Below are 26,673 nucleotides of genomic sequence, written 5' to 3' on the forward strand. Positions count from 1 at the left end.
GTAACCATTTGAACGATGCCACTAGACTTGTTCCCACTCTACCTGTGTCCATGTGCAGCAGCCTGACTGAAAGAGTTCATGTCACCTTGTGGAGTCATGGAAATCCCATTCCTGTACATTGTTCCTATCATGGGGTCAGCTCCTCGCTCCAACAGCAAACTAACCAGTTCAAAATTTCCTGCAAGTCAAGAGACATATTTTTATTTCCTTTAAAGTCCAGTATTTGCTCATCTAAATCAGAGATTCCACCTGAAGAAGTCAGTACAGTGGGAGGAGAAAGTCCTTACCAGCAGCTGCTGCCAACTGTAAGGGAGTTTCAGAGTAATTTTCCTCTCCATGCTCCAAAGAACCTTCTACCTTTGCTCCAGCATCCAGCAACAGCTATAAAAAAAAATTCACCATTTAGAGCAACTGGGGCAATCAAAGTGTTCAGAGTTCATGAACAGTGAAGGATGAGAGTCTAATGCTTCTTGTTTTCTGCAAACCAGATGCGATGGAGACAAGTGACATGCAAATTCTGCCCATAATTTCACAGAGGAAAATCGATTCCTTTTTTCGCTCATTTTACACTGCCAGACACCAGGAGCATTAGTGTCCAACTTCAGAGCCAAAAAAGTGTTACTCGGTGCTTCTGAATGGCAAATGGGGATACGATCAGTGTTAGGAAGTAAATGCACTGAGGATGGAAGTACTGAAAATTTGCCCAACAAGCACAGTTCCTTCACAGTCTTCTAGAAAGTCAGTGCTGTCCTAAAATGGATCAGATTTCCACTGCCTCCATCTTTAATATAAAAACATCGCCAAAGAAAGGCAATTCTTAGGAACAAATTGCAGCAGTGAGTCCAAAACCTGTGGTCTCCATCAGGTACACTTCCACATGAATAGTAACAGTGATGAAAACAAAACTGGCCAAGGACAACAGGATGGAGCCTGCACTCCACCCCGCTCTTGGCCATTTCTGTAATAGGCTTTCATTATTTTGGAGCTTTATTAAGTGTGTCACAGACACAACTGTTTTGAAGGATAAAGCCGCTCAGTTTCTGAGATGCCAAAGCACAGAACCAGCATATTGCACAGGACGTCTTGCTTGGGTAAGGAGACTGAGTGCTTCTGTCATTGGAACAGAACAACGGTTGTTGTTGTCTGCCTCTCCCCCCCACCAAGATAGCTTTTTTCTTTGGTTGTTTTTTAGAGCATTCTAATATAAGAGAATGTAATGAATGAATAATCAAACATATAAAACAAGTGGTCAGGAAGGAGCACAAGGAGTTGTCAGACTTTGTTTGGTGCAGCTTTGCTTTAAAATTGTCCTATTTAAGCCTCATATTGGTTAAGTTTTGAACACAATATTCATTATATAATAGGTCTATTATATATCAGTACACTCTAGAAGAAGCAGAAGTAACCAATATGAGTATGACAGAAGATACTGGTTTGAGATGGATGTAATTGTAACTGAAGAGGAGAAACAAAAAAATGAGATGCAGGTAGGGAAATACAATAATACCTGAACTACAGGAATATGTCCATGCAACACAGCAAATGTCAGAGCTGTCCAATGGCGGGTCTCAGGGTGGACGGATGGGTATTTATGAGCAGTACTGACAACCTATAAACAAATTAAAGTTATTTTTTTAATGGCTTTCGAAGATCTATAAGTAATAAAACCCAACCTGCCTGAAAGCCAGGCATGTGAGGGAATAAGTGAAATAGAAAACCTGGGAAAGGTGCTTTATAAAATGATCGGTTTCATTTTGTCTAGCAAAAATTTTCTTAATACTAGAAGCGTTCATGCTGATTTAACAGCTTGAATAGAGTTCATACCAAATGAAGTCTTTTTACCAACTACTGTAGCTCCATCTAAACCACTGGCCACCAGATACTTTTGCACAAGGTCAAAACATCCACAGCTGTTTACAGCAGCACACACTGGGAAAGCAAGGACTCATCAGGACACTTACAGCTAAGGACCACTCCCCACTGACTCTTGCAGGCTGTGAATCAACAGTCCCAGGTTGTGGGATTGCTTCGTGTCCACAGAAATTCTTTCCACACAAATCAGTGTGACTTTTGTCAGGTTGTGATCCCTACACTAGAGTTTAAAGATGTGTTTCCAAGCTCCTTGTCCTCCACTGGAGGAGAAAAGACACTTAAAAACTGATGGGACAGAGCAGCATTTCAAAGATGTTTTAAAAGAACTCCCTTTTACTGCTTTCTCCTGTCTGAGTTAAAAAGAGCAGAGCAGCTACAGTCAAAAAAGATGCAAACTATATCCTTTTTTTTAAAGAAAATATACTTTACATATTGCTCCTTCTGTTCTCTATGCTTTCATGCCTAATGCCTCTACTACAGACCTTGGGTAAAATCTCTTTGCTTCAGTTTCCCTGTCTTCAAGATGGAGATATTAATATTGATGAAGTTCACAGAGATGGTAAAATCTAATGAACATTTGCAGTCTGAGATTACAGTCAGATGGAGTGTGATACCAAAATTCAAAGTCTTATTATTGATCTTTGGTAGAGGATTAAAATCAGAGTAAAAGATGCACCATCTCCCTCATCAGTCAGCTCTGCTTTCACTATCTGGTCTACAGTAGTTTTATCAATATAGGGGAGTAGGGCCAGTTATTAAATGCTCAGTTGCATTAGCAGACAACATTTCCAAGCTCCACATGCAAGCTCTTGCTAGAAGCGTATGACCAGTCCCTCAGTCCCAGTGCTATGGACGAGGGCAAACTCTGAACAGCCAGTGCAGATCCCACGGCTTGTGAGAGGAGGAAACCTGCACCAGCAGTTGGCCATATCGCCTAGATTTGCTGAAAGGAGGGCTCAAAATGCTCTTCTCTCTTTTGCAGCCCCGTAGGGGCGAATACACCATAAGCCCTGAAGCAACAGGAGAAGCGTGCTGAGGTCTAACACAGGCATGGGACTTATTTGGGTCTGGGTTTGCTCACAGAAAAGAGGATCAAGCAGCTCAAGCCTTAAGGTTTGGGCTGGGGAGCAAGAACAGCAGAGGGTGAGGATGAGCAGGCTAGGTTCAAGGCAAAGCAGCCCCTCCAATGAGACACACATCCAGCTACTAGCACGGACTCCCACTACTGTTTGGGGAAGGCCACAGCAAGCAGAGGAGAAGATGAAGTAGTTTTAACTCCTGTGCTCCTTTTCTTGGTTAGAAATTCTTTTCAGTAGACAAGGAGTTTGTAAAAGACCTGCGGTTGACAGAGCTTTTTAGGCCTCAGTTGAGATTTGCTGAGCAGCTACAGGTTCTACCAATTCCACAGCAAATTGCAGCTTCTCAACACATCTGGAAATGAGCCCATTTTCTCTAAAGATTGGGCAATCAGAAAGGGAGGCACCCAGCATTTGAGGCTACTTTTGGAAACATACATAACTGATTTGCAAAGTGAAATGGGGAAAATGATGCAGGCACCTGACAAAGTATTTATTTTTGTTCATGGTTGATTTGCTTCTTTTTTTTCCCTCATAATTGCCCAATTCGCACAGTTGGTTGTGGTGTGCACAAATCATCTTATAATTGCACATCATAATTATTCACAGTTCTTGTCCCAAAGTATTTTCATTTGATTTTAGAGCAAACACTCTAGAGAAATGAATCAGGGAGTTTCAAATTCCTCACTGGAGCTGTTCTCTCAGATGTCAGCAATTTCAGGAAGACAAAAATGTTAAAATTTACATTTGGTTCAAGTCTGGAAGATTACTGGAGCAATTAGGAGGACTGGACTTTCTTCTTGTAATGGAAACTGGTCGTAGGAATCTAATGAATGCCACCTCAACTTGGTGAGCAACAAGCAAGGTTAAAGGAAAAATCAATCTCCATGCCATCCGATCTTTGGTCCGTCTACAGAGATGTTAACAAGGGTTCAAGTGTCAGTTACTGCCAGCTCAGATGGTCGTTTACTTGAACTTTGGGAGGGGAGAGGCAAGAGTGGCTTCCACAAGGAACTGAACTGAAATCAGCAATTGATTTCACATAAGCCACCAAACAGCAATCAGATAGTAATGACTATCAGTCTCTTACAGGTGACATCCATTTCTACTTTGAAATTAAATTTTTTTAAAGTGCAAAATGTCCAGCTGAAAGCAGTGACTACAGTTTATCAGCTCTCTCAAATCCAAACAGAACAGATGGAACACAGATAAGTGAAGCAGACAGCTTAATTTACTCATGACCTCAACAAATTGAAACTGGAACCATTAACAAATAGCTCTTTTGTGGATTTTCAAACAGCTTTTAAAAATGTACATACCTGCATTGCTCAGTGGTACACTATCTGTTTGGCGGTGAGATTGTGCAAGTGTGTGATGTGCGTTCATCAAAGAGATGTTCATATTCTGGAAGCTTCAAGCTCCTCATCCAACAGTTTTTAACCCAAGGCATTTCATAAAACAAAGCAGTGAATCTCATATTGCACTTGTGCATTGTGGATGCTTACAAGGAACATCCCAATGCATAGAAATATTCAAGCTTTGGCAGGTTATCAGAAGGGTATTTCTTTTACCCTCTTCATTTTAACTCAGCTGAGATTCAGGCAGTCCTACCAATATCACTGGATTTGTGCTAGTATTCATGTCTATATTCATTTGTAGTGTGCAATCACAAATAAATCAACAACATTACCTGTGGGGTAAGTCTCCGATGACTTGACCTTTTCTGTGCACTGGATCCAAATGTTAACCTAATGTCGTTTTATTTCAATATTCATTTCGTGTTGCTGTCCAAGATAAGACAACTTTTTTCTATTTTTAATTCTTGGACATTTTTCCCTCCGCTATAGTTTCAGTGAGTAGTTTAAGATGTAAACAAATAACAGAACAAGATACAATCAAAACAAAAAGTCCTCACCTCAGCATTCAGATCTGCTCCAGCATCTAGCAGCATCTGCACCATAGCCTCATCACCCCTGACACAAGCATACATCAGTGGAGTCATGCCCTAATCATTTTTTGGAGTTAAAAAACAAAGAATTGACAAATTTACCACAGAACTCTCTCTTTTTTTTTTTTTTTTTTTTAATATATATATTTAAGTATACATCATCACAACCAACACTTTGCATTTAACAAAATCCATTACCTCTGTTACAGACAAGCCCCTCAGGCAAGCAAAAGCCGACTGCTTAGTAAAATCTCAATTATTTGTTGCCCCTTGGTTGGTTGTTACGTTTTTGTGTTGTCCCCAGCATAGTGAGTGAAACTAGGCTTGTCAGTCTCATCTTCATCTTCACGCTCTAAACTAAACATCTTTGTCTTTAGGGCTCCAGCAGAGAGAGATTCATACCAAAGCAACTGTATTTCCACCAATATTAAAAAAAAGCAATCATTCTATTCAGTTTTTTATGATCATTGTTTCATCAAATCTACTTTTTAATTTCTAATTCCTGACAGAGCCTTTAAAAACATCCACAGTTTCTCTTAAGACAGGTTAGATCTGGGAACAGCTTTTTCATGCGGTACTGGAAATGTAAAAAGCTTTGAATAGCACTCCACAGCAAACAATGACTTAATTCTAAATGAAATACATGACAACATCGTTGCAAGTTGCTGGCTTTAGGAAAACACTGCCCAGTTTGGAGAAAAACTAGATTAACTGACTCTTCACTACAGAACTGCCACAATGCAATTTGTATTAATCTGAAATACCTGGTGCAGCTGATCACCATTTCCCTTAAGATAAGAGACAAGAGAGGTGCTCGGCACAGCCATAAGCAGAGCCATGACTCTGTTCTTCCTAGCCAGAGCCCAGCACCACTGCTTTTGCTGAACTACCCATTTTTCATGTTTCCGTGCAGGGCTAAGGACAGTGGCTTCTTCGGTATGGGAGAGTTGCCCTTGTAGAGAAAATACAAGGTTTGACTGTATAAGACCCTGAGGTGTCTCAAGCCCCCTTGAAACATGTTGAATATTTCACTGGATCAAGCCCACGGTGTATTTTGGGAGATATAGTCAAAATAAGCAGGAATTTGGGCCTGATATCATTATTAACAAGAAGTAACTTCACCTCAGGCAAGGAGGGTTCTTGGGTGACTTGAAGTTATTTGCAAAGAGAACTTGAAGCTACTTCTGCTACAGTCAATGGCACATTTCCTTTGGCAGTCAATAAACAGGACCAGAACAACCACAAGAATTATAAAAAAATGGTGTTTGAGCCTTAAAACATAGTGGTTGGGTTACAGATTAAAACTAAATATGTTACTTAAACTATTATTTCAATTCATTTAAATTAAGTCATTTAATAATTAAACTAAGAATTTAACACAAAGAGTCTAAATGAATTTGAAGAAAAAAAAATTAAAAACCCGATGCCTGAACTCCAGCCTGCAAGACACAGCACATGGGTGTCTGGAACAAAAAATACCCCACAGTAATTTCAGGGGCCCTGTTTAAGCAAAGAGTCTGCCTAAGTACTACAGATGATATTTTGGCCCTGCTGAAGCTGATGAGGAACTTATCATTGACTAAAATGGGGGCCCAGAATGTCATTTTGCAATATTAGGGTTTAATGAAGTTTCTAACCTCCCTTCCACAGCTGCCACTGCTGCTTTTGCATCTGCCCATCCCTGAGGCTTGCTCTGCAGCTCAGGCTTGTTCTGCATCATCATTCAACCCCTCTCCCTTTGCATGTGGGAGGAATGGATTTTTAATGAGCCCATCATTACTGCTTGACACATAAACAGGAACACAGTAACAACATGTGCAATCAACACAATAGACATTTGGGCTTTGGCAAAATAAAAAATATCTTTTTCTTTCAGCCTCATATCACTTAGGGCTCTGTCCTGCAAGATGTAGAATGTTTGATCCAGCAAAGCATTTAAGCACAGGCTTAACTTTCACTCAACTGGGATATGTGTTCAGAGCTGAGCATATGATTAACTACTTTGATGAATCAAACCAGAGTGCTCCCAGCTTTCAGCCTGGAGAACAGAGGAAATGTGCTGTGAAAAGCTTCCAGATTCAGACTAACTTAAAATAATAGTGATTTAAAGAAATATTATGTATAAACCTTGGCATGAACTCTTCAATATAAAATTTATTTTGAAAGCATTGCTCTCTTCTAAAGCATTTCTCAAACTAATCCACAATACTGTCTCAAACTGAAACTACTGAATAGCAACGTAACTTATATTCCTGGAGTAGCTTTCATCTCAAAGGACCTAAATCTCATTTAAAATGCAGCTCCTATCACAGGCGACTGCAATAGGGGTAGCAGTTGGCTGTTTCCTGCCAAAGAAGATGCCACAGCTCTGAGAAAACGCAGTCACACTTCCATCAGGGGCACCAGAATCTTTTACAGTTGTGTGGAAAAGGCAGGATCTTGGCCTTGAAGGTCTCATCAAAATGAGTCTCTCTCAGAAAATAGAAATGAATTACTATTCAAAAAGAAATAGTAATATTCGTTGCCATCATATCCCTCTGGGAATGGGGAACAACCTTATGAACATCACAGTCCAGCGCATTTCTGCTGGTAGACAGTCGCGGAGACAGGTTTATCCCAGATAAAACCAGTAGCCTCAGAGATGCTAGTATCTGTTAAGAGGCTACTCAAGGGAGTAGTTTGGCAAGGCAAGGGTATAGAGTCATAAAGGGATTTAGCTTCCTAGTTCCTTTTATTCCAGATAAATTTAGGCTCCTAAATTGCTGGGTGTTGGTCACAAAGACCAAGGGAAAGGTATTGCTGTAGAGAGACTGTCACATCTAGGTGCTAGTTCAAATGGGGCCCAATTCAATGGCAGGGTGAAGGTGAGTAGCCTTTGCTTGCCCAGGCTTGGGTGGTATATGTGAAATGTGTTGCAAACCTCGGGGCTGTTTTCTGTGCAAAGATAGTCACCTTACAAAGCCCTGCCCGGCACCAACTACTCAGGACATTAAAACAGTTTAAGCATTCAAATCACCACTAAGCTCTCTTATGATGCTGGCTTCACCTGAATCAGTTGAATTTTAAGAAAGGGGACTCATTTTCCCTCATGCTGAGTAACCTCAGTACAAGATAATCAATACGACTCAGAATGACCAAGCTTAACTTGAATGTTGACCTGATGGTGCTTCAGTTCAATGTAAAGTAATGCAAGGAAAACATTAAGGACCCTTCTGTACTGAGCTGGATGTTGGAGCTCATGTTGTATAATAAGCAGACAAAACTCTCATGTTTTACAGTTACTTCTTTACATTTCTCTTTTGTTACCTGTTCACTCATGCTGTTAATTCCATCCGGCCCCAGTAAGGATATGGCCTGTTTAACTAGATCTGTTCGGCCACAGTTCAGCATTCGGAAACCCAGGTCCTGCTTGAACTTCGCTTCAGTGGCAACTGCATCCAGTTTCCGAGATGCACAAAAACAGTCGTCGATTCTGTGAATGTCAGAAATAAACTGCCTCAGAGGACAATCAGAGGACAGACCTCACTGCCCTAGCAAAATAATACTTTGTCCTATCTTTGAAGGATGTACTTTGTACACATCATCATTCTCCTTTGACCTGCATGCTCCAGGGAAATGCTGAACGTGAAATGATAATGCAAGTTAATGGAGATTGTCCTTGATCTAGCTTTTACGGGACACGTTATACATTTTATTAAAAAATTGGGGGAAAAAACCACAGCTTTTACTTGATTTTGTTTCTGTGTTGATGCAACCCAGAGAGCACTCTCACCACAAATTCTCTCTCCACACAGGAGGCGATCCAGTCTCCCTGATTTCTGAGAAGTTTCACTGACTCCAGTAAGCTCTAGAGCTAACATCAAATGGACATATAATCACTGACAATAAAACAAAGAGGACATACTGTAGTTCCAAAAGGCTTCAAGGATCTTACCAACCAGCCCCAGTAACAGGGAAGCCTTTTTGGAGGAGAAAGTGCAAGTCCCACAGACAGATAGGCCACCATATAGTCAGGCAGGAGAAGGCACTCTTTCTAGGTAATCGTGGGGAAACGCCATGAATCCTTACTGGCTATGCATAACAGATGAGATATCATTTTTTAAGGTCTAGTTCAAAAGATCCTCAGACTGCAAACTGCTCAAAATATCCATTTCAAATGGAAGAAGGGCTAGGAGTTATTTAGCCAAGATGTGAAGCTACAGCTCCAGAGAGAGCAGGCAATTCAAGTCTGATGTTTACCCAACTCAGTTTCATCTCATTAGAAGACAGCTTTGCTTTTCTTTCATGCTGAAGAGTGTCTGGGGCAGAGGGTGGAGTCCAAATCCACAGTGCTTTTTGGTGCAAACTTGGAACAAGAACTGTTTGGAAAAACATTACTTTCATTCTCCAAAAACACTAGCTCAGAAAACAACGGGCTACTTATGAATGAAAAATAACAAAAACAGATTAAAAGAGAAAAAGGCAAATATGTATTGACCACTTGCATTCTATTAAATAGGTTAAAAAATTGCAGGAAACAAAAACATAAACAGCAAGTCATTATCATTTAATTTTCTTTTTCAAAGTGCTCTATCAGAGCTGTATAAAATATAGAACACTGCTTAATATTTAACAACGATATGCAATGAATATACTGTTTATACAGAAGCAGTGGTATGTAGTTATAGCTACCCTTCTTCCCCTTTCAACATAGGAAGGAAAGTAACACGGGAAATGTTAATTAGTTTGAACAAAGCTGCAGCAGGACTTAAAACTCAAACCTGTATCTGAGTTCAAGTTTGCCTAGCTGAGCAATGACCAGATTAGAAGACAACAGACATTTCGGTAATGTTCATTCTACATGCTCCATTTTAGTTTCGATGTCCAATGAATGCAAACAAAGTAAGCTTGGAGTACCATTACTCAGGGCTACAAGGATGACACTTCATCACAACAGCATGCTGCAAGATTAATGCACAAGACTCAATCACAACAGACACATCGTAATAGCAATAAAAACAGATTCTGTTGGAATAATGTGTCTACAACAGAGATGAAAGAAGAAACCCACCATAAGGCTGCTTTTTGTGCAATAGTTTGTGAGAAAGTTTAAGAATAAAAAAGCATCAGAGACATGCAGGGCTCAGCAAAATGATGCAGAGATCCCTGGGAGCAATTACTGCTTTTACAAGTTCACACATTACAGCAGTATTTGGTACTTGCTGCACCGTAGCATGAGATGCAAGAGATCATCAGTGCACTCTTGCAATGTACAGCAAAGATAAAGCAAAGACAAAACATACTCAGAAGGAAGGTGCTTGGGGGTTTCAGTGCACAGGGAGAGCGCATGGCCTTCTCAGCTCCAGCTGGCCATTTCCAGATCACTCTGGACTGAAAACGAGCTGGTTCCTTCTAGAAGTGCAGCTACGGAAAGATCTAGAAATTCTCTGAGGACTGCAGGGGTGTCTACCACTATGAATCATTGCTTATGTTAAGTCACTGCTTCATTACTTGTACTGAGGTATGTAACATACACTCAGTGAATAAAATGGGTCAAATTCACTGCTGGCAGAAACAGGCAGAGCTTCACTGACGTCAGCCAGACTTGGTGCATGCAAAACACTAGTCGATGATCTTCCCTTTACCGAAAGCAAGATTTTGACTTGGTTTGCACACCCACACAAGGGATGGAGGAGGAACAAGGACCTTTCTTACCTATCTTGTGTGGGTTACCCAGATGCCTGCTCTGGCACAGGTTAGGAATTACTTACTCAGCCATGAGTAATGCCTCTGTGAGCTGGCTCTGGTCCCCTGAAAGCAAGGCAGTCCACCTGCTTATAGCCAAGGAAGGAGCATCGTAATTGCCGTTGATACTGGATATCAGCAAATTAGCACTCCTCAGTCACCTAGGGGGCAGGGATCTTAGTCCAAGGCTAGGGCTCCTAGACACTATACCTGCCCAAACACTGCGACAGTAATACAGGTTCAGGGGAGTGAGTGCCCCAGCTGCAAGGCTGCTGGACACTGACTGGTGCTGGTGGGTCAGCAAAGACTGCTAACCTCTCTGGGGCACTTGTACTCCCTGCGGCATGGCTTTTCAGGGTGCTCCTGAAGGGACACTGAAGAAATGTTATCTAGACCAAGCTACCCATAAAGCAGGAGACCAAAACTCAATGCCATTACCAGTGGTCTAGGGCCAACACAGCACTGCCTTTACTCCCAAGCACTCTTTCATACCAGTAACTGTATAATGCTGATTCCAAGAGGATCATTCTAGTGAGTATGAGCAGGTGGGCTCTGCTCTGTTTTAAACTATTTAAGTGGCTGCTGCACTATCATGGCAATGGGTACAATATAGAATCATAAACATAAAAGGATGCAAGATAGATGGAGGAAGGGAGCAGGCACCCAGGGCTGCTGCACTCACATTTTTAAAACTTTGTATTGCAACAAATAAAACAATGAATTATGAAGAGGTGGGAAAAGAATGGGAAGAAGCTTGAAAAATAAGGTTGAGAAGGAATAGTTAAGTGAGCTAAACATACAAGATCACTTTAGAGTTGTGAAACTGTGCATGTAAAGAAAGGGAAGACAGCCTAAGTGCTGCTGAAAAGAGCAATGCAAACAGAACTGAAAACCTCTCCAATTGCACAGCCAGTTCACAGTCCTTTTGCCAAAAAGTATCTGTGAACTTTCCAATTGCACAGGATGCTGACACTGGCTCGACAGCGGGACGTCCCCTTCAAGGCCATGCCAGTTTGTTGCCAGATCCTGCTGGCTGCCAACTCTTATGCAGTCTGTCCTTCCTCTAAGTCCTCACCCTGCAGAAAATTTCATTTTTCATGAAAGCACCACCTCAATTACTTACCTTTCTCCTGCCTCCTATCCCTTCCCTCCCCTCTGCTCCCAACTGGGCTGTGAAATGCAAGGCAGCCCCATGATCGCAGTAACCCCCCAGGAACATCTGGCATTCAGAAGTAAATTCCACAGATATTTAGCTTAATGAAATCCTTCTTCTTTGGGGATGGGTGGATGTCTCAGACGATTGCTAATTTAAGCAAATTCAAACCAAACAAAAATAGGTATGATATAAGAAGAGCTTCTACTCCAGCGCTACAGACATGACAGGCAAAGAAGGCTGACAGGAGAAGCAAAAGGTCCTCCGTGGCCAGTGCTCTCCTCTGCTCGTCCCTGGAGTCAGTCTCAGGGATGTAAGGACATTGACCCTCTGGATGCTAGCTGGGCCAGATAAACTCTGAGGTCCCTAGAGGGGAAAAATGAAGGGGTGATATAATGATAAAGGCACTGACAGCACCTTTTGAGGGGGGATCTACTCTCTCACAAGACCAAGTCTCCAGTTAATGTACTACCATGGTTTGACTACCACAAATTTCTGAAATTAGCAACCTATGAGCTGCCTAGGCTCCTTGAGACCACCACCACCACTGTACACATGCTCACATTCCCATAATTTAGAGACATTATTATGCTTGAATTAACACACACTGATCATAGGCCTTGTGTTCAACACCAAATCCACCCCTCTAATTCAGGGGTTCAGTCACACAGCCTATACACTCATTAACTGGTCCTTCCCCACCTCAAATCAAGCAAACAATTGCCTTTATAACTAAAAGGAAAACTAGGAGTAGGTGAAACATTCTCTGTTTTATTTTTGTAGTGAAAGCTGTGATCACATTTTTAACTTACAATACAGTATGATTTTCTCCAAATCGTCTTTCAATTCCATGTAGATATTGCTTCTACAGCAGTTATTCTCAAAATCATTATAGTGTTGCCACTGTCCACAATTAACATTACTGTGGCTTTGTATGGGGAATGCCATGGTAACGTTAATTGTTTGCAAATGGTTACTGTCAAATTTGTTATGGTGACCATGACATTCTATCATACTCTGAAATACCCAAACCTCTGAAAGGAGTCAAAGATAATCTTCTTCATTTATAATGGGTCCTAAAAGCAGAGCAAATTATTTTCATCTTTTCCCAAACTCACCTTATGGAAACATAATGTAGCTCTTCTGCAGAAGGAGTTTATATACAAGTTTTTTTCATTTTCAATCAGATTGGGTAGGATAGGGTTTATGTATCTCTTTAAGAAGTTACTCGTGGACTGAACACATCTGGGAAAATGAATGATTCAAAGGCAAAGTGTTTCCATTTTAATTGCTAGATGCAGCAGTTCTCTTATTGCATAGATTTTTAATTATTTGTTCTTTTGGAGGGGATTATTGTTATAGCTAGTGGTGAACAACTTAGAAAAATACAATGTTCTGTAAATGTGAAAAAAAAAAAACAAAAAAGAGGGAGAGCATCCTAATTGTGTTCTAAGCTATACATGCCAGCATATAGCTGGTGCATTAATAGTTAATTTAGAAGAAACAGAATGAAGACTGTTATGAGCAGAAGGACAAGCAATTCTCTCAGCCGAAATGAATCGATTCTCGTCACAGTATCCAACAGCATCAAAACTTAACATGCGCACCTGGGACCTGATCATCAGCCCTTTCAATTAAAAGAATGACAACCTATTAATTAAGCCGATCTTTTTAGCTCTGTGGAATTTATTCACTATGTCTCTGTCCTAATTATGAATGAGGTCTCAAGTCAGAAATTATAGTTCAGCTGGCTGTAATGTTGGAAGGAGCCATATTTTAGCAAAAATACATTAACTTGCATTGTTTAAGTTCTTGAGGTCAGGGACCGCAGTTTTGACCTGGGTATGCAGAGCCCATGGAATACAAGGGTCCCATTCCTTGCCTGGGGCTCTTCAGCGAGACCAAAGGCACAAGCAGCCGTGTCACGAGTAGCAGACAATTGGATTTAAAGTTGTTGGAACTCTTTCCAGTGTGGTGCTTTAAAAAGGGAATACGATGCTGCTATTAATACTGTATATAAATGCTACACAGCGAAAATTATTTGCATTTTCTGTTTTGGAGAAAGAGTAACTTAAGTGCAAACATTGATCAAAGTAATGAAGAGGAGTGTTTCTTTAACAGGGACATAAAAATTTCTCTGTTCACTTTAATCAGGAGCCAAATTAGACAAGAAAATAAAAATACTCCAGATATTTATTAACTGGCCTTTTATTCCTGTCAAAGAGACACTGAGAATAAATTTGTTACGGATACTGGAAAATACATTAGAAACGTGATGTAACTATTAAGTCTGTATTTCAAAATGGTTTTAATATTCCAGTCCATGTGTATAGGCTAGGAACCACTTGCAAAATTGGATCTGACTTCAGATTTAAAAAAAGGCCAACAATGCGAGAGAAAAAATTTGCGTACAGGCTCATCTCTCATATAAATAGATAGCACAGATCTTCACTAATCTAACTAGAAGACAGTATGTTATCTGTATCCTGATTATTGTACTCAGGAACACATATAGAGACGGAGTGCATGAAACACTGATGAACTTGCTCTCAATGGAAAAAAACCAGAAGGGCTGTATCCTAAAGCCTGCAAAAATGTGTGTGCTCTGGCCCTAAGACTGAAGTAGAACATAAGGAGAAGGTCCTCCTCTTGAATGATTTTTTATTACTGTTGTCTTTGAACAGCAGGTTGCCAAAACAGATTGAGATTCACTGTAGGAAACCTGTGCACTACCTTTTAAGTATTAGTATCTCCTTCATTTGCTTGTACCGTCTACCCCAAGGGACCGTTGGATTTTGTCAAGTAGTTTGTTTGCAATCACTCACTGCTTTGGCATTTTTGTATCTAATTACTGCAATAGCCATGGCTGATGTTAAAGGATTAGTGAATATCTGCAGGAAGAACAAGGACATTCAAGGAGCTAGGCACACACCAACTGTCCCTACTTAACAGCGGCTGGATCTAATTAAATAGAAGAATTTCTTAGCAATTTTTGACTTTCTCTCCAGAACCTCAGCCCCTTTTTCAGTGCATTTTAAGGGAGAGCAAAGAGCAGTGGCAATATTTTTCTGCCTTCAAATCTACTTATTAAAGTCTATTTATATTTTTATGCTGTAGCACAAGCACAAGATTTCCATAAATAAAATATTAAATGCAACTCTTCTTCCTTCACTTTCAAGTGAGAACTGTATATGTGTGGTATAGTATTAAGATGACATGGCAAATAGTGTAGCCTACTCTGAAGGAACAAAACAGCGCACTTTTTGCCTTTTCACTGCTGTAGTCTTCTCTTTCCACAACTTAAGAAAACTCTCCACAGTGAGCCAAGGATATTCTTATGTTAAACAAGCTTCACTCTTGAGGTTGATAATCCTATTTTCCCTAGAGAGACTTCATTAAGAAGCATGGTCCCAGACAGCAAAAGCAATCTCAGGATCCCTCGTCTAAGGCTACTTTGAAATTGTATCAAATTTTCAATCAAGGACAGATTTTCAAAGGCATTTAGACACTGAACTTGCCCAGAGAGCTTTCTGGATCAGAGCTGTAAATGCAACTCGGAGGCTTGGGTAAGGCTGCGATGGGGCAGCCGCTGCTGGAGCATACGGGACTGGAGAGTTGTTAATCCCGCTCCCTTGCTACTGCAAGGTTTGGGCCCAACTACATTTTCGGCTTAAACATTCTCGTGACCAGTTAATATCCCCATATTTTTGTGTCCACGTTGCCCTTTAGAAAAAGTATATCTTTCCCTCCTTGGTGTTTACTCCAGTTGTATTCATAGAGAACAGCCACGTGGACCCTCAGCAGTCACTTTGCTCAGCTAAATGCAGCCCGTTCTCCTAGTTGCCTTCTCTAAGAAAAGATCTTGTCAATTCTCACATCATTCCTTTCTCTGTGAGTAGTCCAATGTGAATATTTTCTTGACCTGGACATGATATTTGCTCTTCCACATCACCTCTTACCAGTTCCACATGCAGAGGCATCAATATTTTCCAACTTTGACTGGAAATAACTCTCCTGATGCATCCTCAAATTTACTTTTTCATGGCTAAGGAAATGGCTGGCTCACAGCTACTCTGTGATCAAATACTGCACTCCACTCTTACCATTTTGCTCCTTTTCAATAATCAGCTCCTGATACAGCATATATTATAGTACATATTACATACACACTACAGCATATATTTTTGTAATTAATCCCCATGCGCTTGCCCTTACATTGTGGACAAATGAGTTTCATTTTATTTCTATTGTTCCAGCCCTCAAGGTCACTCAATTTTTCCTGGATGATTTCCCAAATTTGCTCTGTTTGGACAATGCCTCTCAACTTTGTGGCATCAGCAAATTTTAATTTCATGAGCACAATGCTGATATTTGTGCCAAAGCCTTTTCTGAAAATTAAAAAAAAAGATCAGTTCTAAGATGGAGAGTTGAAGAACTCCACTTGCAACCTCATTCCAGTCAACAGAGCCCTTGTCATCTCTGAGCCATCTCCTACTCACTTTCCAATACTTTTACTAATCCCTATCTTTTCCATCTTAACTAATAGCTCCCTGCACAGACTGCATCAAATAGTTTACTAAAGTCCAAATAGATGAAATCTACTGAATTTCCTTGGGGTAGGAAACCAGTTATCTTATCAAAAAGCTATTAGATTAGTCTGGCAAGATCTATCTTTAGAAAATCCGTGTCACATTTTATCCCATTTTTCCCTCACCAACATGCCTTTAATTAGTCTTTGCTACAAAAACCATTCTAAGGCTTGGTGTATTATTGATGTTACACTAACAGGCTAGAATTTTCCCTGGATCACTTTTTATCCTTTTCAAATATGAGCACTGTCATTATTAATCTTTAGAGTTATGGTGCTAGTCTGGGCTTGGTAAAAATATTTCTCTGTGACCCTCTGATTTCATGAGCCAGTTCTTTCTCATCTCTAAGACAGAGGTTATCTGCTCACCCCTATTTAAGTGCATTAAGCTGTATAAATTTGCTCTCCTTTTAGTTATGTTTTTCCATTTTCATAACCTTGTTGCTGTTATTTGTTTTTCCTTTCCCCCCAGGGCTTTCTTCCTGAAAACAGAAGGAAAGTATTCATTTAAGTTCTCAGGCAATGGTACCTGGTGGTGCTGATGCCTGTTACTCACAGGTGCCTTCTGACGGCCAGGACTTGTGTTTACCAGTTTCACCACTCTACACCATTAACAGAGGAGAAAAACATCTTTTTTTTTTCATGGTCACAGGCAGAGGTGGGACCCAGACTCATAGCTAGTCAGAGAGGGCAAGAAATATTATTTGCTGTGTTCACTATATGTGAGCCCAGCATCCTCTGGGAATCCAGATATAACTTACAAACACTGGCTATGTGTATGAGCGAGCAATTAAAGAGGATCAAGTAATCATGGCTTAAGCACACGCCACCCGTCAGCTGAAAGGCAGCAGCAAATGCTCTCAGCCCACCCAAAGCGTAAAGAGGAAGGCGTCAGGCCCATCGCCCTAAGGAAATCTGTTGGGATGCTTCAAGCTGACGTGCCACCCTTTGCAAATGGGGTGGGTTGTTATCCCTCAGCAGATGAGTGCTAACTTGCTAAGCCACAGAAATTCAAGGGCACTCGCTGGTATGCTCAGGCCCTACCTTGCTGATCCATGAGCACGTCCTCCCCATCAGCTGAAAGCCTGGCTGTGCTCGCCGACTCCTTGAAACTTTCCATCTGTGCGCAGGCACAGTTCTTGTCTTACTGTATCCTGCTTTAGCCAGCTCTGCATCGCACAGATGCTGTGCTCAGCCAGAGGTTGGGATGACTGACAGCGATGCTATCACCCGTAAATAAATTTGACTAAACGTAAGGGGGAGCTCTTACTACACCAGCTGAGTCAGTGTGTGCACTGCTGCACAGTTCCCCTTGAGAGGATACTCCTCTGACTACCAGGGACTTCAAGTAAGAAACTGAGATGTCTCTTACCAGCACCCTGTTGATACCAGAGCCCAAGAAGTCTCCTGTAGGCTGCACATAAATATGAAACAGGGCAAGAAGAAAACAGACCCCTGTGGAATCCACACACAAGGAATCTGATGGCAAAAATGCCATCAGGACCCTTTGGCTATGACTGCCAAAAAGGACATTAGACCTCTCTAAAGCATTTGCCTGCACTCCTCCTGCCGACACCTGCCTCCAGTGAAACAGCTGTGGTTGTGGCCTGTGATGGACAGTAATGAATGCCACAGGGAGCAATCCCATTTTTCAAATGTACAAGAAAAGACACTAGCTTTTTCATCTACAGATAAGAAGAAATCATTAATCAAGGCTATTAATCTCTGTTTCTCTTCCAAATCCCAGCCTGGAGCTTTTCTGGGCAAGGGACAGGTACAAAGGAGCATTAGAGGAGAGCCACCCACCAGTGCAGCTGTAGACAAATGTCTAACTTTACGGGAAACAATTCTGAAGGATCTCAATGTGCATTTCTCTTCATTCAGATGCCAAAAAGGGTCCCTTGGACATGTTACAGGTTCGCTCAGTAGCCCCGTAGGGCATTTCTTCCCCAGCTTGGGTGGGGACATTTGAAGTTCAGTAGTCAGTTCTCCGCTCTCAAACAGGGCAAGTGGAGATTTTCTGAAATGCCTTTTCCCCTGTCACCGGAACTACCAAGAGGAAAGACACTGCCCACCTGATTCATTTTAATAAACTGCAGGGCGGTTGTCTGTGGGGAGGAGGCTCACAGCTGTTTGCAGAGTCTGAGTTTAGCAATCAGTCTGTGCAGTACCTTCCTACTACCTGCTACAGAGAATAACACTGTGATGAACAGAAATCTCCCATCAGCCTCAAGTATCTGGGAAAAGCAGTTTTCCCCAGAGAGGCCAGAACAGAGACAAAGTTGAATATAGGAAATTTGAAGTGATGCTGAGGCTAGGAAAAAAACATTTAAAATAACATATAGGAATTGTCCTTTCTAGAGGATAATTGCTCTCAGATCTTCAAGAATCCCCCAAAGCAGACTTTTTTTGGGGGGAGAGGAGGTTTGCTCCTTCTAGATCTTGAAATAAACCATCTCCCCCCCACTTCCACCCCACCAGCTGGGGGAACATACCCTTTTTAAACCTCTGGCCAGAAAATAGCACCTTTTCCAGGCAAGTGCAAAAGTAACCACAGAACAGTCACCTGTGTGACATGACCACCTCTCTCAGGACAGTTTGTTCCACCATCTTTAGATTGCCATGATAAACCACAAGCAGAAATGAAGTCACTGACCCTGACAGAAGATATGGCACCCTTTGTGCTAAACAGTACAGTGCTCCTCCCTTGCTGTTTTTCTGCCTTCAGCCTATAGCCTGCAGCCCACATATGCAATGTAGTCATCTCATCCATTGGCAATTCCCTCCAGCACGTGCCTAACACACTGTTTTTTTTTTTTGTTTTGTTTTTTTTTTTCCCTAACAAACTTCCTACAAAAAGGAGGTATGCAAAAGACATGCAGAGGACTTCTTGTGCTGAGGCTAAGCAAACAGAGAGGCACATGTGCTTGGACTACCCTTGCAGTTGCGATAAAGAGCAGCAGCCAAAATTAGACATCTGTTTGCAGTCACCCAGACCCAGGGCCAACAGAGAAGCGACATTAGCATATTGCAGCAGATGAGCAGGTCCAACAGAGTTGTTACTCCTGTGCCCTTCTTTGACAACAAATTACCTGTATCCCCTGAGGCCTTCATTAACGAAAGGTCTAGCACCTGCTTTTACCAGACGTTGCCAACAGAGAGCTTTTTTGCACCGAATTTTCTGCTATGTCCAGTTGCTTCAAGTGGCCCATCATACCCCTGCTAAAGATGAGGCCTCATTTAAGTCTGTTCTCCCACTCGACCAAGAATACTTTGGACCCACGCAAACTTCAGTTTCACCTAGCTGTTGTACAGCCAAGAGTCGATTCATCTGCAAAATCTACCTCCTTGCAAGAGACAACTGTCTACTGCAAGACAACTGACCTATTTAAAGCTGCCACTCCAGGGGGAAGCTAAACATTTATATCTCTGCCTATCTCCCAAAGCTCTGGAAAGGGAAGTAACTTTCTGGGATGTCTGCTGCTATAAAACTAAAAGAGATTAGGAAGGGGACAAGCAGCTCCTGATTCCCGCTTCCTTCAGCTCTCGTGCCAGAGCAAGAGCAGTTGCTCTTCTGGAGATGAAACACTGCAAGAAATGAAGGAGATAGATTAAAGCAAAAAGCCAGAAGAGAGGAGGAAATAGTGGAAAAAAACAGAATGAAGGACAGGAAGAAGGCAGAGATGATTTACAGAGCCACATACCAGGAACCTCACTGCTGGAGTACATGATTGAGCTACGAGGTGTCACATGAATCTGCAGGGAGACCTCCACACTCTAGGTTCAGATAAGAAACTGAACATTTGTTTCTTATCTGCGCTGATCCTGAACTCCAAAGCCTTTGAGATTCTGCCAAATCTCTCTCCCTCCCTTCCTCTGTCTCTCTCTCTCTCTCCATATTCTTCCACTGTGGAAGTTGATTTTGCTTTATGCTTTTGCAATGATGTGTCATGAATCAACACTGTGGTATGATGCAATATCACAGCACAGAACATGGAAATGGGATGTAACACATGATGAATGTTTTGGTTCAAGTTCTTATATTTTAGGGACTAAAGATGACAGTTAAGAAAAGCCTAGAAACTGAACTGGTTTCAAGGTTCTACTTATTAAGACATTTCTATAAAGGTCATGAAAATGTATCAAACCAACCACATTTAAAATCCTCCAGCTGTGATCTGTCATGCAGCTTATTTGAAAAGCCATCCTCTGCAAAGTTGTTGGGTTTTTCCCCCACACAGTGTTTGCATTTATGGAATTGGTCGTTGCTGGGAACTCAATAAATAGAAACACTTCCTCCCTAACAGAGAGGAAAGAAAGGCTGGCACTTGGGTTGGTGGCAGTGGGAAGTGCTAAGGGTCTATACTGAACACAAATAAAAACATTATAAGCTGTAAGATTTCAAATTAATGTCCTGATGTATTTCACCTTATTCTTCAGAAAAAGCTCAGTCTTTCCTTTGATCTCAGAATTACAGCTGCATAGGACCAGATTCTCAGCCACTCAAAGAATCTTTTACCCTATGCTGACAGTACCCACAGACTCTAAAATAAACATAAATTACATGAACACTCATTTGCAGACTTCTGCCAGAACAGTAGAGTGAGATTTTCAGTCTGGGACATCAGTAAGCTGCCTATAGTCACATAAGGGCATACTGCAGTCTGGTCTATGTAAAACCCAGAACTTGGCTCAGAAAAGATTTCTCTTTTCATTCCTGCTGGATTAATTCTAGGCTGTGTTATTCAGTCTCATTCCTGCCTGCAAGAGTGGAATAACAGCTATCACTTATTTTCTTTATGAAACGAATTCTTCACAGCAGCTTTAAACCAAGTGCTGATTTGTTTTTCAAAATTCATAAACATTTCTGGAGCATAATACAAATCACCCCTACTTTAAATATTTGGAAACTTCTGTAAAATTCTCTAAATAAGTGATGGCATTTTCCATGTACATGCTGACAAAATATAACTTGAATTTTAAAACAATTAAATATTTGTGAATGAAAAAAAAATGCAATATATCATTCTTTAAGTTAAATTTATATTTTTAAAACAAAGCACATAGGGTAGAAACACTAATGGCTTATCTGCAATCTAAATATTAGAAGAGGTGTTTAATTGTGTTTTTTCAAAACTAAGTAGTCGGTCTTCAAAAAATGCATAGTACCTACAAGTCCTGACATTTCAGCAGGGATGCAAATCATTGCACTTTTGGAAATGAGGGCCAAGATGTTCACGCTGAAGGGAAACAATTGCAGTCAATATTTGAAATACGAAATTCTCAAGAACTAGCTTTTGAAATTTGACATATTTTTTCAATTAAAAAATTCACTAGCTGCCAACTACAAAAATCTTTATGCAGGTCTCACAGTAAAGTATTATACTATTTGGTGAAACAGCATGTCAAGGCCAGAGTCAACAAAGTACAGCTGCTCTGAAGCTGGTTGTCACAGCTAATCATGTAGTTAATTCCTCTGCTTCTTGCAGGCAAGAACGCACCTATTGCTGCATGACAGTCCGACTGCTGAAAAATAGGTTTTTATGCACAAATCTGTTAAGTAATATTAATAAATAATCCCTACTTTGACAGATTCATAATGCCTTTTCAAACGAAGATATAAAACAAACATATTCTTGACTGCAGAACAGCCCTAGATAATGCTTTTATATATGTACACAATAATAAGACAAAACAGACACTAAAAACATATTCTGGCAATAAATACTTTAGGACTTCATTAGAAAACCAAAAGGTCACATCTCATATATGAAAAAGTCAAATTATCTAGGCTGACATTTACAACTAATTTGAACTGACACTAGCATGAAAAATCTAATTTTACTGCAAGAGGTAGTCTTACCTATAAGTTTAAATGTGCACTTTAACCATTACTGCTGAAAACAAAGCACTGAAAAATATCTGCAGCCCTGCCAATTACATCTCAGGATTTTATAACAGAGCAATATGAAGCAGACAATTAGCAGAAGATTTCAGCCCACATTACCAAGCCGAACCTAACGGTAAAAGAAAGCAGCAGCTCAGCCCAGCAGATTAAGGGCTCGATCCCGCTGTGAGATATTCAGGCACCCATTACCACGCAACCAGCTTATCCACGGATGTGAGCAAATTCCAGAGTCGATTTTGCAACACCCACAGCGACGAGCCCGAGCATCCCTGCGCCTCCGAGGAAATAACAGAGCCCTCTGCCTGCCTGCTAAATTCCTGCCACTCGGAAAGAGAGGCAGATTTTGCACAAAGCGTCCGATCTTTTGGGGGACTTACTTTAACTGTCGAGGTTCACAGTCAACTCCGGGCAGCAGGAGCCTCGCCGCCTGCCGCACGTCATCGCTGTCCACGGAGAAGCTGCGGCGGTGCCCGGCGTGCGCCACGGCGACCCGTATCCACTCCATCAGGGGAGGCAGCACGATGAACGGCCTGGGGGGGCACACACACATCAACGCTACCGTATGCTAGCAGCTACATTGCAAGTATAGAGACAGGGGTGGTGGTGGTGGGGGGGGTGGTGCATGTATACACAGCTATGGAGAAGGAACGCACAGCAAGAAAATATAGGCAGAGAAAAGGAAAGGAGGGAAACACAAGCATGGGGGAGCAAAACCAGCACGGCACGTCTCAGGCAGGTCCAAACCACGATGTCCTGCCCCATCTTTGCAGCAGGTTTGTTGAATGGGGAGATTTCATCTATGAGGTACCTGCGAGGCCAGGGCAACCTCCTCCTCCCCCTGGCTTTGCACAGATATTTGCACTCCAGTATTGGAGTGGGACTGTGTCCTGCTCTGGCTGGCATATCTGTGGCTGTGCATGCTCCCTTGCAGGAGGGAAGGGATTGTCCCCCTGCCCTTGGGCTGCAGGTGATGAGGAGGTGGAAGGAAGGTCCCACCACCTCCTGCTGATACAAGGTAACACTCATCCTCATCGGTGATGGTAGGCACCTTTCCAGCTGATCCCACCGTATTTTGGAGGCATCTTGAGTGGCTTCAGAAATTAGACTACTATGTTTTGCTTTTAACTTTACTGTTGTTTGTATAAAATTGCTACACCTCAGGGTACCAGCTGCTCTGCCACTTGATCAAAAACAAAAAAATGCCCCACCACCACCTCCAAAACACATGGTTGCACTCTGGTCCACAACTCTCATTTGAGCAAAACTTGGTCACTAGCAGAGTTATGGTCCTTCGCTCCAGAAGACCTGGACAGCCCAGCAGCCTAGTGGGAGCTGCCCAACTCTTACATGAAGCATGCTCCCATCCACACTGAAATTTATTTAGAGATCGAGAGAGAAATGCCAAACCCTGAATAGCTGCCATAGCTCCACGTTCTAATTTAGGGTTAAAGAAAAAAAAAATCTGCTGTTGAACATTTTGGAAAGTTGCTATCTGTTAGATCCAGGGAGACCAAAACAGACAAAATCCCTAGAGCAATACATGCTGCAGCAAATGCCCTCCTATTCCTGGCAGGTCCAAAACGGGTGTAAGCTCAGATGGTGTCCTCCATGGCTGTACGTAGGAGCAAAAAGTCTATGTGGGGAAGGGATGAGGAAGAGTAGGAGAAATCCCTATTTACTATCATAAAAAAAAAAAACTAGCTGTCCAAGAGGTATTTGAAAACTATGCTCAAAGTCCTAATCTGTATGGAGACACACAGAGACTGTTTCATCCATACTGTGAAGTGGATACCATGGCTGGGGGATGTTATCAGAGAACTGTTAACAGAGCAGTTAACAGAAAAAAAGAGGTTTAGCTTATAAATGAATACTACCTTCAAGTAACATCTGTTTTTAACCTGCTCTTACTTTGTTTTTCTGAACTTTTTTTCTCATTTCCTATTTTGTTCCTTTGTTCCTCCTCGTCAGCTCTATGCTCCCTCTGTTTATTAGCTCACAGGATATCTTTCTAATATTGGAAGTATTCCTATTAGTGCAGCAGCTTCCCCTACTGCTTTCTCCTCCTTCATTTCTCCTGCTCCTTTTCAATTGATATCTCTTTTGCTTACTTACCTTTCTATGCTCCCTTTTCACAGCAGAGAAAAATCTGAATAAGGTGCCCGGTAGGCAAATACTTTATATTTTACATATGTAACTTCCCCCCCCCCCAAAAAAAATTTTTTACCCTGAAAAAAATGAATAGGATGTTGATTCTGGAATATCCTTTTCCCTATTTACAGCTCCTTATACAACTTATTCCTCTTTTGAGGACTTTCCTTTACATGGCTCTGATACTAATAATCTTAAGGAGGGATGAGGTATTTCAAAAGTATTGAAGGCCACAGAAGCCCTGAGGCCACTAACTTTCCCTGGGATGTTGGTTCCTAGATTTCCCAGGCACTGAAATGAATAACCTCCTTTTGAAATACGACATCTCTTGCTGACATGACTCTTCAATTATTATTCTATTCAAACGCATTGCCATCACCTCCCGACCGGGCTGCGTTTTTTCCAAGGCCTTTTGCTTTCTCCAGGCCTGCCACTTCAATTTAAGGAGGCTGATAAGAAAGGAATACACTCTCCCACAGCTACCGTGAAAAGCCTCCCCTACCCCAGCTAATTTGTAGTGACAGTGGCGGTGGTGGCAGCGGCCAGAGGAGGCAGATTGCGTGCCTCGGTGGATGAAGCCTCTGGCCGCTTTAACCGACGACTGCCGAGACCTCGGGCTGTATTACCTGGGGCGCAAAGAAAGCGAAAAGGCTCCAAAACTTGCGCCGTGCTGTTTCGCCAGTGTATCGCAGTGGGAACAGATCACGGGAGAGCAGCAGGGGGAAACTGCTGCGTGCCGCCCCAGGGCGTTCGTAGGTACGGCAGCAGCTCTGGGAGAAACGTGCTGCCCGGTATCCCGCCGGCTGCCGGCACCGGGTCCGCGGAGCTTGCCTGGCTGCTTGCTCACGTGCCGTCTTCACAGGACAAAAAACAAGCCTTTCTCCTCGAGCCATAAACGAAGGTGAAAGAGAGAATGAGGAATGTATTTGCTTCTGGAACATGACCTTCTTTCTAGGCTATGGTAAGGAGAAACAACTAGTCTTTGTTTTCCGTAGAGCGCAGCAGATCCTCTTTAGTAGTGTTAAATAGCTGGCAGCAACTGATCGGTGGGAGTTGTTTTCAGCACTTACCGAACAAACAGCAGAAAGGGAACTGCAGATCGCACTTGAGGTGTAAAAATGCATATAATCACCCACAAAACTTGGTGCGATGAAAACAGCTAATGGGAAAACGAATTCTAGGCTACAGTTTGGATGAGGGAGCACAGTCTGGATCAGAGAATCAAAGATACACATGTATAGAGCCCTCCTTTAAAAACCACCAGATGAAGAGAAAAGCAGAGGGCCACGGCTGAACAGGAATCCAGAGGTTCACTCCTCCTGCTCCTCTCCTGTGCAAGTCAGACTCGCCCAGTAGAAAATCTGGCCCACTGCAGTAAGGAGCAGATGAAATATTTACAGGCATTGCAATCATTGCCCTACAAAGTTTCTTTTTTTCTTTCCTGGTCTTGCAAACTTTAACATAGAAATAGAAAGCAACATGGGTATTCGGTATAATAAATGCGGAAAGGGAACAGAACTAGCGTTCTGCGGAAGCAGGCAGATTTTCTTTAAAGGCTAGTTTTGCTCTATATGTGATGGCACGGAATTCACTCAAAATACATTACATTCTTTTTTCAGAGGCAAAAACCCCAACGCAGCATATCTGCGCATGTCAGGGAATTTGTATTTTGAGAAGAGAACCAAATATGGTTGAGTGCAATAGGTTAAAAATACCCCTCACGAGTCTACGCACCATGAGAAGGGTTTTTTAATGCTATTTGCAGGCCAAGGAAGAGGAACATAAAGTTACAGGGAGATTGCAGCCACAAGATAAAATGGCATCAGCAAGACACATTTCACTTTCCAAATGACACCGTGAGAAAACAGATCAGGCAAATGCATCACTTCATTAGCATACACAACTGATAAATCTCTGCTATTCAAAGGCAAATAACAACCAGAAGAGTTTCATTACGTTCGTATTCCTGAGCAGGCGCATAGCAGATAAGTCACCTCCGCAAATGTTTTGGAAGCGTACACCTTAATTAAATTAATCTAAGAAAGATATGAAAATATGTGAGGCTGGACTCTGAGCAGATGTGGAAAGTCAGGAGTAACTCCACCGCTATAGCAGCATCTTATCAGGGCGCAGCTCCGCGTGCGCTCTGGATAGCACAGAGCAGACCTCCTCCAGCCCCTGTTTATACCTGCACTTAACTTTAAATATACACCCTAGTGCTCTTTAAATCATTGCTGTTAAGTTAAGCATGAGCTG

At 41.9% G+C, this 26,673-nt stretch overlaps 1 protein-coding gene across 2 annotated transcripts in view; it reads right to left on the reverse strand.

Annotated features, from left to right (window-relative positions):
- Positions 1-26,673, reverse strand: part of ABTB3 (ankyrin repeat and BTB domain containing 3) — a 183,473-nt gene that overhangs the window by 28,452 nt on the left and 128,348 nt on the right. For both annotated transcript variants that reach the window (XM_062569467.1, XM_062569458.1), the window contains exons 4-9: positions 22,647-22,799; positions 8,203-8,368; positions 4,864-4,953; positions 1,508-1,609; positions 288-381; positions 43-178 (exon numbers count right to left, since the gene is read on the reverse strand). In XM_062569467.1, coding sequence (XP_062425451.1) covers positions 43-178; positions 288-381; positions 1,508-1,609; positions 4,864-4,953; positions 8,203-8,368; positions 22,647-22,799 — 741 coding nt within the window. The remainder of the gene's footprint in view (positions 1-42; positions 179-287; positions 382-1,507; positions 1,610-4,863; positions 4,954-8,202; positions 8,369-22,646; positions 22,800-26,673) is intronic.

Source organism: Rhea pennata, chromosome 1 (assembly GCF_028389875.1).
Source record: "Rhea pennata isolate bPtePen1 chromosome 1, bPtePen1.pri, whole genome shotgun sequence".
Classification (NCBI taxonomy): Eukaryota; Metazoa; Chordata; class Aves; order Rheiformes; family Rheidae; genus Rhea; species Rhea pennata.